General features: G+C 37.9%; 1 protein-coding gene across 1 annotated transcript in view; it reads right to left on the reverse strand.

Moving 5' to 3' along the window:
• Nucleotides 1–12998, reverse strand: part of SMC2 (structural maintenance of chromosomes 2) — a 20248-nt gene continuing 7250 nt past the window's right edge. The window contains exons 11-25 of the mRNA XM_014956428.1: nt 12476–12635; nt 10962–11079; nt 10109–10247; nt 9796–9915; nt 9272–9476; nt 8570–8705; nt 7426–7550; nt 6378–6571; nt 5964–6107; nt 5520–5714; nt 4798–4998; nt 3857–3973; nt 2385–2545; nt 1766–1913; nt 1–930 (exon numbers count right to left, since the gene is read on the reverse strand). Of these exons, the coding sequence (XP_014811914.1) occupies nt 736–930; nt 1766–1913; nt 2385–2545; nt 3857–3973; nt 4798–4998; nt 5520–5714; nt 5964–6107; nt 6378–6571; nt 7426–7550; nt 8570–8705; nt 9272–9476; nt 9796–9915; nt 10109–10247; nt 10962–11079; nt 12476–12635 (2358 nt within the window). The 3' untranslated portion in view covers nt 1–735. The remainder of the gene's footprint in view (nt 931–1765; nt 1914–2384; nt 2546–3856; nt 3974–4797; nt 4999–5519; nt 5715–5963; nt 6108–6377; nt 6572–7425; nt 7551–8569; nt 8706–9271; nt 9477–9795; nt 9916–10108; nt 10248–10961; nt 11080–12475; nt 12636–12998) is intronic.

Raw genomic sequence — 12998 nt, forward strand, 5'->3', positions numbered from 1 at the left:
TCAGGATGTGTGAACTTTATTATGACCGTCTCTAAAAATATTTAGATTTACCTCTACTGCTCAGAGAGAGTTTGAGAAATACAGTAGGAAGTTCAAAACTGAGAAAGGGTTTAACTCTAAGAGGGCAGCGTTTGGTGAAAAACAGCAAGATGGGCAAGCATGTACACATTCAGGTTGCCTGGTTTAAAATATTTATTGGCAAAAAATTTAGTGCCGCAAATGGCAAAATCTTCAAAAACAGCTTGGGAGTTAAAATTGTTGATGAGCGCCTCGCTCCTTAAAAACAATTACAGTAGCTTAGAAATGGGTATGCTGCTTTTCTCTGGTATTGGACAGCAGGAGACGAAGACAGAGTTTACACTTTGCAAGGGGTTTCCTGACCACTGAAAACACGGCAAGTCACGGTGGATTTTCCTTGTGCAAAGGCTCCATTTCCACCAGGCTACTGCCCACGGAGGTCTGTGTGTAAGGGCTTACGGAGGGACAGTGGAAGTTTCTGGTGGGACACCAACAGGAATGAAGGCTGCTAGGTTAGCTAACTGTACAAGCAACAGTCTCCCAAGAATTTCAGTTCTTAATGAGGTGCGGATATGAGCTAAAAGCTAAACCATAAAGGAGTATTTCAAGATTGAAAGTACTTTTTTAAAAAACAAAAAAAACCAGTCAAAATTAGACAGTTTTTTCCTGGTCCACCTGTCACCTGGGGCCAGGGAACACTTCAGATGCTGCTTCTGCTCATGAAGGGTCGTTGACAAGGTGTCCCAGTTCTGCACGTCCTTTTTTGTCACGCTTAGGTGGTTTCTGGGATGTACTACTTCCGCTTTGAAACTGATCGTATCTTGCAACAGTGGATACGCCATCCACAAACTTGGTCTTGTAGAGAACATTTGCGTTGTTAAACATTCCATCTTTCAAGGACACCACAATAAACTAAAACAAACCAGAAAGCTTAATGTAAACGCTGCCATCCAAATAAAGACTTTAAGCATTGGAAAAGGCTTCTAAAAAAAGAGGACTCCTTTTACTTTATTTGGCTAATATCTGCGTGGTAATTCTTCAAAAAAATACGCTGAACGTAACTGAAGCCAGACATTTCCTCCAGTGAATGATCTGTGGCCCTGTCCGTACCCCAGCGCTTGGTCTGGGGGACAAGCCACCACAGGACTCCCCTTAGTGGTGCCTCAACCACTGGGAAAAATCTTCCCACAAATTTTGTAAGGATGCAGGATCTTTCACATTCTAAAGATACCACTCAAATTATTTTTACAACACTGCTAATGAATGTTAATAACTTGGAAAGGTCATGTCCTGTGACTAAATAGAGATAGGCACTGGCTTTCACTCAGAGCACTGAGTTTCTTCAATTCTAGATGGTTTTTTTGCAGGCACAGGCCACAGTGATACAGATGCTTTCCACTAGTGCCTGGCTTATTTCTACAGAGTCAGAAATAAATTATTTTTAAAGCTCAGGTTAAAGAACTCTAGCAAAAATAAAAAATTCAAGATGTGGGTCATGCCTGAAATTGATCGTATCACACATATTCTTCCCTATTACTCCCTGTTTTTTAGACACTACAGCAACAGTTTACACTAAAATGTAAAGCCCAGAAGCTTCACAGTTGCTGCATCATCAGCATAACTTCCATTTGAAACAACTTAGAAATGCAAAACACACAGCTCTCGAGCAGCTGAGACTCCTCAGTTGCAAACTGCCTCTGGAAATAACAAAGTGCATAAACAGATCATAATATTCTCAAGATCGTACCTGGGAGTGCGTGAAATGAGTGTGAAGCATCTGCCCGATATTCTGGGTATGAGAGAGATCAAGGGCTGCATCCACTTCGTCCAAGATGTAAATTGGGGCAGGTTTGAAGAGAAGCATGGCTAAGATCAAGGACAAGGCCACCAAGGATCTAACATAGAGAACACGAAAGTTTTACCCTCTTGCCTGAGAGGCTTTGGCTTATGATAACAATTGTCTGGTAGTAACAAAACACTCTCTCAAAAGCAGACTCATGCTGTAAGATCTGAAGAGACAGAATGACAGCTTCTGCCACAAGTCCTGATTTCAAAATGTGAAGCCTTCTGCCAGAAATGGCAAATGTTTCTTTTTCTTTTATTGGAAGATCAAGTCAGTTGGCTGATGGTATTTATAATTATGCTGTTGCTTTACCTATTTTTCAATTCTGTGTTTTGTTTTGCAGTGCTGCTTTTCAGCTGCTTCTCCTTCCCAGGGTGAAAGGAGACAGACAGACAGACAGAGTCCCTGACTTGACAGGGAAAAGACTCATTTTTTGCTTTTCTGAACTGTAATTAGCTATACGTGTCAATTATATATATAACTGCATTGGAAAACAAACGAAAAACTCGCACAGTTCACCAACCTTTGTCCTCCACTAAGTTCTGTTAAGTTTTCCTTCCAGGTGTTTCCTAAGGCAACTTTGAACTCCAGGCCCTCCATGACATTCTGGTTTTTACAGGCCACTAGCATAGCGTTGGATCCGGGCAGAAGCATTGAGAAAATTGAACCAAAGTCTTCATTCACCTAGAAATCAGGCCATAAAAGATCTGTGTATGTGCCTTGAATCAAGAGCACCAACAGCTAAAAAATGAGTGGCAAGCTGCACTATGGTCTAGATGTCTTGCTCAATTTAACTCAATGACTTCTTTTCTTATGTCTTGAATATTAGCACATACAGGACAGTGAGAAAATATTAGCATATGGAATCTTTTCTTTGTACTGAAAACAGAAGCAACACCAAGAGACATACATGTATATAGCACACCTTATACCAAGCGTTTTAGAAGGATCAACTGCAAGAAATATTAGAAGGCTTCTTTATGCTATCAGCCAGGGAAATGGTTATGCCCTACCTCAGATTTATTAACTGGTAAATTGTGATTTCTCCCAGCTAAAGAACTATTAAAAATATAAGCACCTTGTAAGAGGCATACACCTACAACCTCTCACTCCTCCTCTTCCCGGGATTACTTAGGCAGCGTCCAGGTTTTGGGTGGGACACAAACTTTGTGAATGTAGATTAAGATTTCCTTTTTAAGGAAATGCGTCTGAGAACACACTGATTCCACCACCCACATTGCTTTTAGATATAATTCACTAATTTTTGCCAGACAAGATTTTGTAATGAAAAGCTACCATTTTGCCAGTAATATCTTGCATACAGGCAGTACTAATTAAAACCATTTGTCACCTATTTAATCTTTGATAGAATCAGTCTTCTCAAAGGCCAAAAAGTAGAACTTTTGGTACAGCAGAAAAGAATGTGTCAAGACCTTCCCACATAGAAAGAAGGCAAAAATGTATACTTTTGTTATAGTTCATGATATGAGAGAACTAGTAAGAAGGCAAAGTGTTTTGACAACAGAAACAAAAATTGGCTGTTGCTCTGTTCCAGCATTACCTGTCCTGCCAGTGACAGAACAGCAGCACAAGTTCTCTCGTATCAGAACCAGAGGATTTCAACTCAGGTCAAATATTGGCCTAAGCAAACAAAAATAGACTGTGTCACTTTTGTCCAGCTTCCGTGTGACAGACAATGATTTCAGCATGCCAGTAACTTAACCTTCCTTAAATTTTTGCGGACTCTAGAAGGGAATTGTAAAACAGTTTTGCAGGTTTAACTGTATCTTTGCAAGTTTCAGAGAAGTCATGTCTTATTCTCAAAACTGAGATGAAGCAGGAAAAACAAAGTAGTTGTTTTGTAATTTAAATGTAAGGGAGATTAGTTCTGGAAAGAGATGTCTTCCTTCCTTCCCATGGAAATATGCAAAACAGCAAACTATGATAAATCAGACCTCATGCTAAGATGTGACGATAACATTTCAAGTGTCATACCTTTTTCCAAGCAATATTTAAAGCTTGAGTTTTCTTCTGGTCAAGCTCTTCAATAGTTGCAAGAATTTTTGACTTGTCATTCTCTACAATTCTTTTTTTCTTCATTAAGTCATTGTACTGGTGCAATGAGAAGAAAAGATTAATTTCAATTAACTTTGTGCTCAAATGCATTTTGTGCAAATATTACAGTTTCACTGTTTATTGTTTTAGTAACCATGAAATAGCCATTAACCACAGGATTCAGATCCAAAGCAGTCATTTTGCTGTACGCAGGATTTAAGTTTTAGGATATTAATTACAAATTAAAGCATTAGAAGTTTCAACGATCAGCAAAGGGGAAGACCAGTATTACACTGACAGTAGCACTTGAAGTTGATGATGTTTCAGTTTCATTTACTTTCCATAGAAGAAAGGATGTTTCTGGAGGCTGACAGGAAGAACAAGTCACTTCCAGTCGTGAAACAGTACTAGAAAAGTCTAAGTGTCAGTCTGTGAACAGTTTTGAGACAATCCTGGAATCCTAAAATAGCCTCCAGATACAGATGAATTCAAGACAACACCTTCAAGTTACCACGCTTGAAGATGAGTGGTTTTTTGATCTGTAACCTTTGATAAAGGATGTAATTTTCAGATACTGGACACCACAAGGCTTGCCAAATGCTGTTGTTGCCAACTTAGGATGGACTTGGGGTAGGCAGGAATGAAATTATTCTTTTTATCACTCAAAGACAAGTTTAGGAAAACTAGTGCACAAGTGGATAGTTAAAAAATGTAAGCTAGTATAAAAGACCTAAGAAAAGATTTCCTGCTATCTCATGAAGATTTAGTTTTATTTTTGGTGTATTCAGAAATAGTGCATATGAAAATAAAAAGCTACGTTATGCATAATACCATATACCCACCCTGCCCAATCTTTAAAGGTTAAAACACAGAATGTTTACCCTCTCCTCTGTCTCTGAAAGCATATTCATAGCTCCCATGTTCACACTCCTTCCCAACTTGTCTTTTTTCTCCTGCAACTTTTGCAGCTTCTGAGATGCTTCTTTAGGATCGTTAGCTTTGAAGTCATAAGCTGTGTTGGGCTGCCCAAAAAATGCTTTCTCTGAAGCTATCCACTCATACTCTTTCAGCATTTTGGTGACCTGTAAACAAGAAGATATGTTGAGGCTTTTTATTTTTCCCTTCTCAAATGCGAATGAAAAATAATTTAAAAAAAAATCCCGAAATTAGTCTACAATACTAGTCCTTTTATTCCAACTCAGCATAGGTCCACCTCTACAATGCTTCATGTGATTTCCAAGATAAGATGAACCACGATTTTAAGGGAGCTTTCACATATACCCATCACTTACATGGAACATATTTTTCTATATTTGGACTAAGTCGTTGTCACTAAATATCAGGATTACGTTCTTTAATTAGTTAGCTAATTTGTCCTGTTCTTCACATTCTTCTGTGATTACTTTCTCTATTAGTCCATACTGATAAGCTCTGTTAAAATTTACAATTTCCATGCCCCCCGCTCCTGGGATAAAACTTTTCACATCAAGACCTACAAGTATGACAGTGCTTATTAAGAAAAAAGGCTATGTAATTTGCACGTGGAAAGGGAAATAACCACTCTAGGTCACAAAATGCAAATAAAAACACAGTTCTGAAATACCTTGGTGGCAGCAGCATCAGTCTCTTGTTGATGTTTGTTCATGTTGTGTTCTAATGATTTAAGCTTAAGCTGTAATTCATTATTTTGTTCTCTGTATTTTTCTATCTCTGCAGATTTGGCGTTAATTGCTTTATCCTGTTTCATAATTAATTCCTTTTGCTTGGCCAGCTGCTTTTGTGATTTCTCTACAGATTTCTGAAAAGCAAATCAAACAGCCATTTATTAGCTTCTTTCAAAAGCTGGTGTTGTTAGAAGAGAAGGACACAGCAAGGAAGAAAAAAAAATTCACACGTGGTAACAAAAACAAAAACTAACTACCTAGGCTAAACACAATTAAGTGCCAGCAAGAAAATCCAAACAACAAAATACACATAATTTGAGCTTTAGGGAATCATATCTTCAGTAACATCGACACAGATAATGAAACACAGTATTCACTCTTACCGTTGTCTCAGACACCTCAGCTGCCATTGCATTAATTTGCTCCTGGTATGATTTGATTGCTTTATCTGCAGCCTCTACCTGTTGTTTATAGGCAGCCTGTTCTTTTTTGAGCTCTTCAACTTCCAGAACTAAAGTTTCAACTTCCTAGAAAGATGTTTTGAAATTTATTACAATTACACTTAAACAGATAGAATTAAGATTCAGTTTGATGCAGTAAACGCTGTAAAAGATCAGCGGTACCTGCTCTTCAGAAAGGGGACAATCTCACCAAACAAACAAAAAAACCATCGCAGTTTCTATGTAGTATATTAAGTTCCAAAACTGACAGAATTAAAACCTTAGGAGAATCAAGCTTTCTGATTACTGCAATCACTTTTGACATTGAGAAAATTACCAACAAAGGTGACATTTTACCTGCTGCTTTTCTTTCTTTTTTCTGCTTGAAGTGTCTGCCGCCTTTTTGGCAGCATCTAGTTTCTGCTGGGCATTTTTTAGTTCTTTTTCACGTTCTGCTCCTGCATTTTTCATTTTATTTTCTAATGTCTTGTATTTATCTTCTGCTTTCTTTTGGCTCTCTTCAGTTTTCTTTAACATCTCTTCACACTCCGCTGAATCAAGAAGTACAGTACTGAGATTGGGCATTGTTCTTATCTTTAAATTTACATCCTGAACTCCAACCGAAATAAATTAGTCTTTCCCTCTAACAGAAAGAAGATGGCCGTGTGTTTGCTTGTTACTGAAGCCAGCTATTTCAATGATTGCACTAGGACAGTGTGCTGCTGTTACACGTTATTGGTAAGGCACCAAACAGACAACCAGTCATTAAAATTCATGAAAATAAGCTTTTTTTCTTTTTTTTCCTTTTTCTTTTTTTTTTTTGGCAGGGGCAAGTATATGCCAAATCATACAATCAAGAACTAATCAATCAGATGCCTAGCTAATAAGCTATTAACTCATCCCTAGAATACTATGTTCACATATGTATCACTTCTGGCCATATTTTCTTCAGATATTTTACTTACTGCAGCATTTGCTTCCTTTTACATTTTTTCTTATCTAAACGAACAGTACTTCCAATGCCTTACTGTTTTGCAAACTATTTATATGGCTAACCTTGAATATCTACACAAACAAATGGCTTGGAAAAAACAAAGATTACTCAAATATGGGATTAAATACGTTTAAGAACTTCCCTGCAAATTGCCATTTTCTCCTTTTATTATAAAGTACATAAAAAATTAATAAGAGTATAACCTTTACTACAAAAGAATAGTCAACCTTATGTAAATAACCTTTATGCAACTCTATTGTGATTTGTTACATATTCCAAAATATAGAGGTAGCATTTTCAAAGCTAAAAATATTTTTTCTTAGGCAAAGATCCTGCTGCTCAAACAGCCAAGTACCTATCTCACTCTCAGCAGTTAGTTTTCAGCTAAAAGATTAAGAACACATTTGTCACCAATGGTTTTCTTCAGGGCAAGAAGCTCTTCCTCTTGTTTGTGATAAGCACTTTGATGAAGCTTTGTCTGCAACAGCTCTGCTTCCTCAGACTTCATCTCCCACTCCTGCTTCAGTTTCCGATACCTGAGGACAGTAACGATGTACACTGCTATAATGAAGGGTGCTCAGCACTTCAGCTTCACAGTTGAAGCAAGCAGATATAGAAATAAGTAAGATATAGACATAAGTAGATAAAGAAATACTTACATTCCCATTCTAAAGAGAGACACAGTGATGACTGTCGGGCAAATATGATTAAATGAATGAAAGTCTGATATAATTTCTTCAATAACAATTGTGAAGTTTGTAGGTATGTATGCTATTACATATACAAGTCCTGATTATGTAGCCCTTGTAAAGTATATTAAAAACTAACAAATGCAACATATGGAATTTGGCAACAATTCAAAGCTTTTCCAGTTGGCAGCATAGCAGATGCTAAACTGAAGCATTAAAGAAAAAATATCTAAAAGCAAAACTAATTTCTGCTCTTTAGTCATATATCTGGAAGTCCACTGCAACTCAAAACAATTTTTTAAAAATAAATCCAACTGGTAGATAGCATATCACACAATCCCTTATGGGATTTTTAAAGAACTGACTGAACATATTTTCATATTCCATCTTTTAAAAAGATTTTCAGTAATTGAGTAGCTGAAATTCAAATACACTTAAAATGATTTAATTCAAATCCTTAGAGCACTATCACTCAGATATTCCCCTCCCCTCCTTTCTTGGGAGAAAAGTAAGAGCTACCACAAACTGAAATTCTGTATGGATATTACAAAATATGATTGGAACTGATCCATTCTTCAACAGACTTCATTAGACTTTGGAAAGCTTCAAGTGATTTCAGGTAGACATCACTGTATGCCTTTTTTTTCCTGTATTGCCCAAAATAAAGTTTTCTTGTATGTGTTAGCTAAAAAGTAAACATGCTGTACTTACAAATTAACTTGTGGGGGGAGGGAAAGGAAGGAAGGGAATAATTTTCGGCATATTGCATACTCAACAGGCCCTATGCCTTCTAAAACTACTTCTTTACATTACATTTATACAGTCACATAAGAGAAATGCTTGACATTTCAAAGGGCAAACCTTACTTTTCAGCAACATTCTTCAAACTTGCCAGCTCCTTCTCTACAGTCTCAAGTTCAGATTCCTTTGTCTTGAGTTCTGCTGCAACATCTTTCATTTCTTGAAGTTTAGACAATATTGGTGCAGCCTGTGAGGACGCACCTGTTCAGTGAAAAAAACACCACATCAAACAAACCCAAAGTCAAACTAATTGGAATTAGACTAGAAGATTCACCATTGGCAAACAGCAAATTCTAAATGTTAATAAAGAAGCAGGTTGATGACTTGTTTTATTTACAAACCACAAAGGCAGCTAGGCTTAAAGTTATAGTAGTTCAACAGCAGCGAAAGACTATACTATACTATACATGCATTACTTGTGAAATCAACTAACTTTTCAAAATTTATTAAATTAGCTCAAATTAATTAATTCCTTCACAAAGTGCTTCAATTCAAAGCATTTCTTGTCCCAAGAGAATTATATAGCCAAATAAGATTGAAGTATTTAAATTCTAAATTACTTTATGAAAAGTTTGCCAGTAATTTTTTCTTGGTCTAATCAATTTTGTTTCAGCACAAGACTGACAAATCTTTGCTAAAACACATCATATTATCCCCAGTATGAGTCTAAACAAAAAGGTTATAGCTCATTTTTATAAAAAACGTGCAAAGCAGTGAACAAATCAACATGCACACAGTATTATTGAATGAATAAAACCATCAATTGCCTCCATGCAGAGTGCCCTGCGGGTCAAAGGTATCTCCATCAAGTGTAACACTTCTTGTCATTATCCTTTTGTCAAAGGTCACTTTCTTAGCATTATCCATGTTATTACAGATCAATGTTGTTCCAAAGACATATTCCATTGCTTTCTGCAGCTCAGGTTCATATCCAACTAGAGAAAGGGCTAAATCCAAGTTACCACGACCAGCCTAGAAATCAAATGAAATGCAATTAGTATGCCTTGAGTTGTAAGAATTTTCAAATTTAATTTCTGCCTTCTCTTGATAAAAACACTTTCTAAAGACATCATTACATTTTAAAACCATTTCAGTTAACACTGGAATAATTAATATCCATTTAAACATCGTATAGCTGAGAAGATACAAAGGAAAAAATAAAATCAAGATACCCTCAAACCCTATAGAAATTATTATTAGCATAAGCATTAAGAAGTCCATGTTTTTAGCAAAGAAACAATGAAAAAGGTACACAAGCAAAAAAGTTTATATAATGTATTTATTTACATACCAAAGTTTGAGCCAACTTGACTGTGTCCCGTCCAAGACATCTGGCTGCAATTTTGTTTAGTGGAATGATGGTGTATCGACGCTTCAGTTCACCCTTTTCTAGAAGCTTTTTGCCAGTAACCTCAAACAAGAAAAGTTACAAAGCACACCTCAGTATGTAACTGATTTTGTAAAGTAAGACAATAGGACACTGCAAGAGGAATACAGTGTTGCCAGTGACTAGGCAGGACTCCCTTGACCTAATTTAAACATATGCCTTGGTCGCTAACCCTGAATCACACAAGCTCATCTCTGTATTAAAGTAATAAACATACCTCTGTGTCCACAATAATGTTATAGAGTTTCCCTCCAGCCGCCGCTTCTAAGGCTTTTGCTTTGGATAGATCTTTCACAGTGATAAGAGACACAACAGGGCCTTTCACATGGTTTGGATTCCAATTTTTTTCTGGATCCCTTAAAATAAATATAAATTGTGATAATCACATGTTTGTTCCTCTCCCACACATCTCAAAGAAAATATATTCAAAAACTCATTCTGCTTATTATATTGGTATAAGAAGTTCTAAATTCTATCAGGAAAAAACCCAACAGAAAATGGTTAAATTAAATACTTCAGGGTAGGAGACCTCCTAATTAAGAGTCAGTTACGAAGTTATTAGAAGAATATCCGGCCTGTTTTTGTTCATGCAGTTTTCAACTGATTTTTACTATGGGTCCTATTATTAGCACAGCTATAGAAATATATGTTCAGACTGACTACTACCTAAGCAAATAAATCTGGTGATATATATATTTGATGGGTGGCGATACGATGTTGACCCTCCCCTACTCACAGTTCTCAGGCAGGACTCTGAAAAGTAATGATTACTTATTTTTTGCAGTTTAGACCTAAAACTGAGTTATGCCTTGCAAACACCATCATACAAAATTTTAATTCCAGTGATTTTGATAAGGCTGCCATTTAAGAATGACTGCATCACTTTCCCTGCTGCCCATTAACTCAGTTAAAATTTCCTGGCTTCCCCCTCCTCCCCTGCCTTCACTTGCACCGCAGGTAACACAGCCACTATTCACTGGCACTGAACTGAAAGCAACCCCTGTAAGCCACCCATAACATGTCCCAAAAAGCACTTTCGAATGCCTTTTAGGACCACACTGAGATCTTACTTGTATTCAAACTGTAGATGAGGAAACTTCGCCATTAAGCCTTCATACAACTCTCTCAGCCGGCTGATGTCATTAGTCAACTCCTTCTTTTTTGCTAAAAGGGCTGCTTCTTTCCCCTCTTTAGAATTGAACAGAAACAGCAGATAAACACCCATAACATAGAAATCCCATATCTTAAAAATTGGTATGCTACACTGTTAACATACCTATATGTAGAGAATACTTAATTGAAAGAATTCCTAAAATTCCCTGTATGTTTCTAGTTTAGACAACACCATCACAATACCAAACATGCAAAGAAAGAGTTAAAAGTCAAATGTGCTTCTCTGAGTGCCATTCTGGAATATCAATTTACCATTTTGAGTAGCTTCTGCAGCAAACATTACCTGGAATAAGAAATTAATTTTAAGTGTTTTAGGTAAGGAAAACCAAGAAGGAATAGGGAGGTTGGTCACTTTTTCCACCAAAATTTTAGATGGAATTTAAGTTTTCCATCAAACTTTAAAAGATTAAACCACAAGTTTATAAAAGCAAATTACTTTACTTTCTGTGGAAGACAAAAGCTTGCAGAGCTTTGACCAGAGAAATTTCTTTGTGTGTGAAAGCAGCGTACATGTTTCTTTCAGTTCCTTCTGGTATTGGGTCTGGGTGGGATGGAGTTAACTTTCTCCATAGCTGCCCTCATGCTGTGTATTTCTTCTACAAAGCTGTTGATAACACACCATCACTGCTTTGGCTACGGCTGAGCAGGGCTTGCACAGCATCAGGGCTGCCTCTCCAACTTCCCCCCCTCACCAGCAGGCTGGGGTGGGCAAGAGGTTAGGAGAGGACATAGGCAGGACAGCTGACCAAAGCAATCCTCCATAACGTGAAGATGTGCTCAGCAATAAAAGCTAAGAGAAAGAAGGATAGGATGGGGCATTCATTATTAAGGCTTTTGTCTTCCGGACCACCTGCCACGTGGACTGAGGCCCTACCTCATAGGAAGTGGGTGGACATTGCTTCTGTGTCTCACAGAGCCAGTTCCAGCTGGCTCTAAGACTGACCCACTGCTGGCCAAGGCCGAGGCCCAGTGATAGTGGTAGTGCCTCGCAGATAATGTATTTAAGAATGGGTAAAAACTGCTGCACAACAGCAGCTGGTAGAGGAGTGAGAACGTGTGAGAAAAACAACCCTGCAGACACCAAGGTCAGTGAAGAAGGAAGCGGAGGAGGTGCTCCAGGTGCCAAAGCAGAGATTCCCCTGCCCAAGGTGAAGAGCATAGTGAGGCAGGCTGTCCCCCCTGCAGACCATGGAGGTCCACAGTGCAGCAGACAGCAGCCTGCAGCCTGTGGAGGATGCCATGCCAGAGCAGGTGGATGTGCTCTGAAGGAAGCTGTGACCCCACGGAGAGCCCATGCTGGAGCAGGCTCCTGGCAGGTCCTGTGAGCCCACATGAGACCCATGCTGGACCATGGAAGAGCGTGGAAGGAGTGGCAGTTCCCCAGAATGATGCATTAGAACTCAGTACAGACCTTCATAGTTCAGCATCTTCATTTGGCTCTCTAGCTTTTCTTTCACTTTTCTGACAGCTTCAAGTGCTTCTCGGTTTTTCTTGTAGCCTCCGTCCATCTTTTTAACTTCAGCTTGTTTTGTCTTTAATTCTTGTTTTGCATAATTCAACTTCATTTGAGTCTGTAAGCAGTAAGAAAATACAGAACCAGACGATGTTCAAAGAGAATCTTTTTCAAGTGCAAATTTAAAACACTGGCGCTAACAAGGTGGTCATATAATTTGTACAAGTTTCCACTGGTTGCAGAAATGTCAAAAAGCAGCCTTAGCTTTTGAAAGTAAGGTCACAGGTGATTTTGAAGTAAAGCCATAAATCATATATTTGAATACAATAACTTATATTAGCACATGAATAGTCTGAGAAGAAACAAGGCAAAATAATGTGGGGCGCAGCTGTCCTTGTTATTTTCCCCAAAAGATTTTCCTTCAGTGAGACATACAAGGTGCACTTTCAACTTCAAAAATTTAAATTCCACTGTGAGAACT

This window comes from Calidris pugnax, unplaced genomic scaffold (genome assembly GCF_001431845.1).
Source record: "Calidris pugnax isolate Ruff unplaced genomic scaffold, ASM143184v1 scaffold262, whole genome shotgun sequence".
NCBI classification, from domain to species: domain Eukaryota; kingdom Metazoa; phylum Chordata; class Aves; order Charadriiformes; family Scolopacidae; genus Calidris; species Calidris pugnax.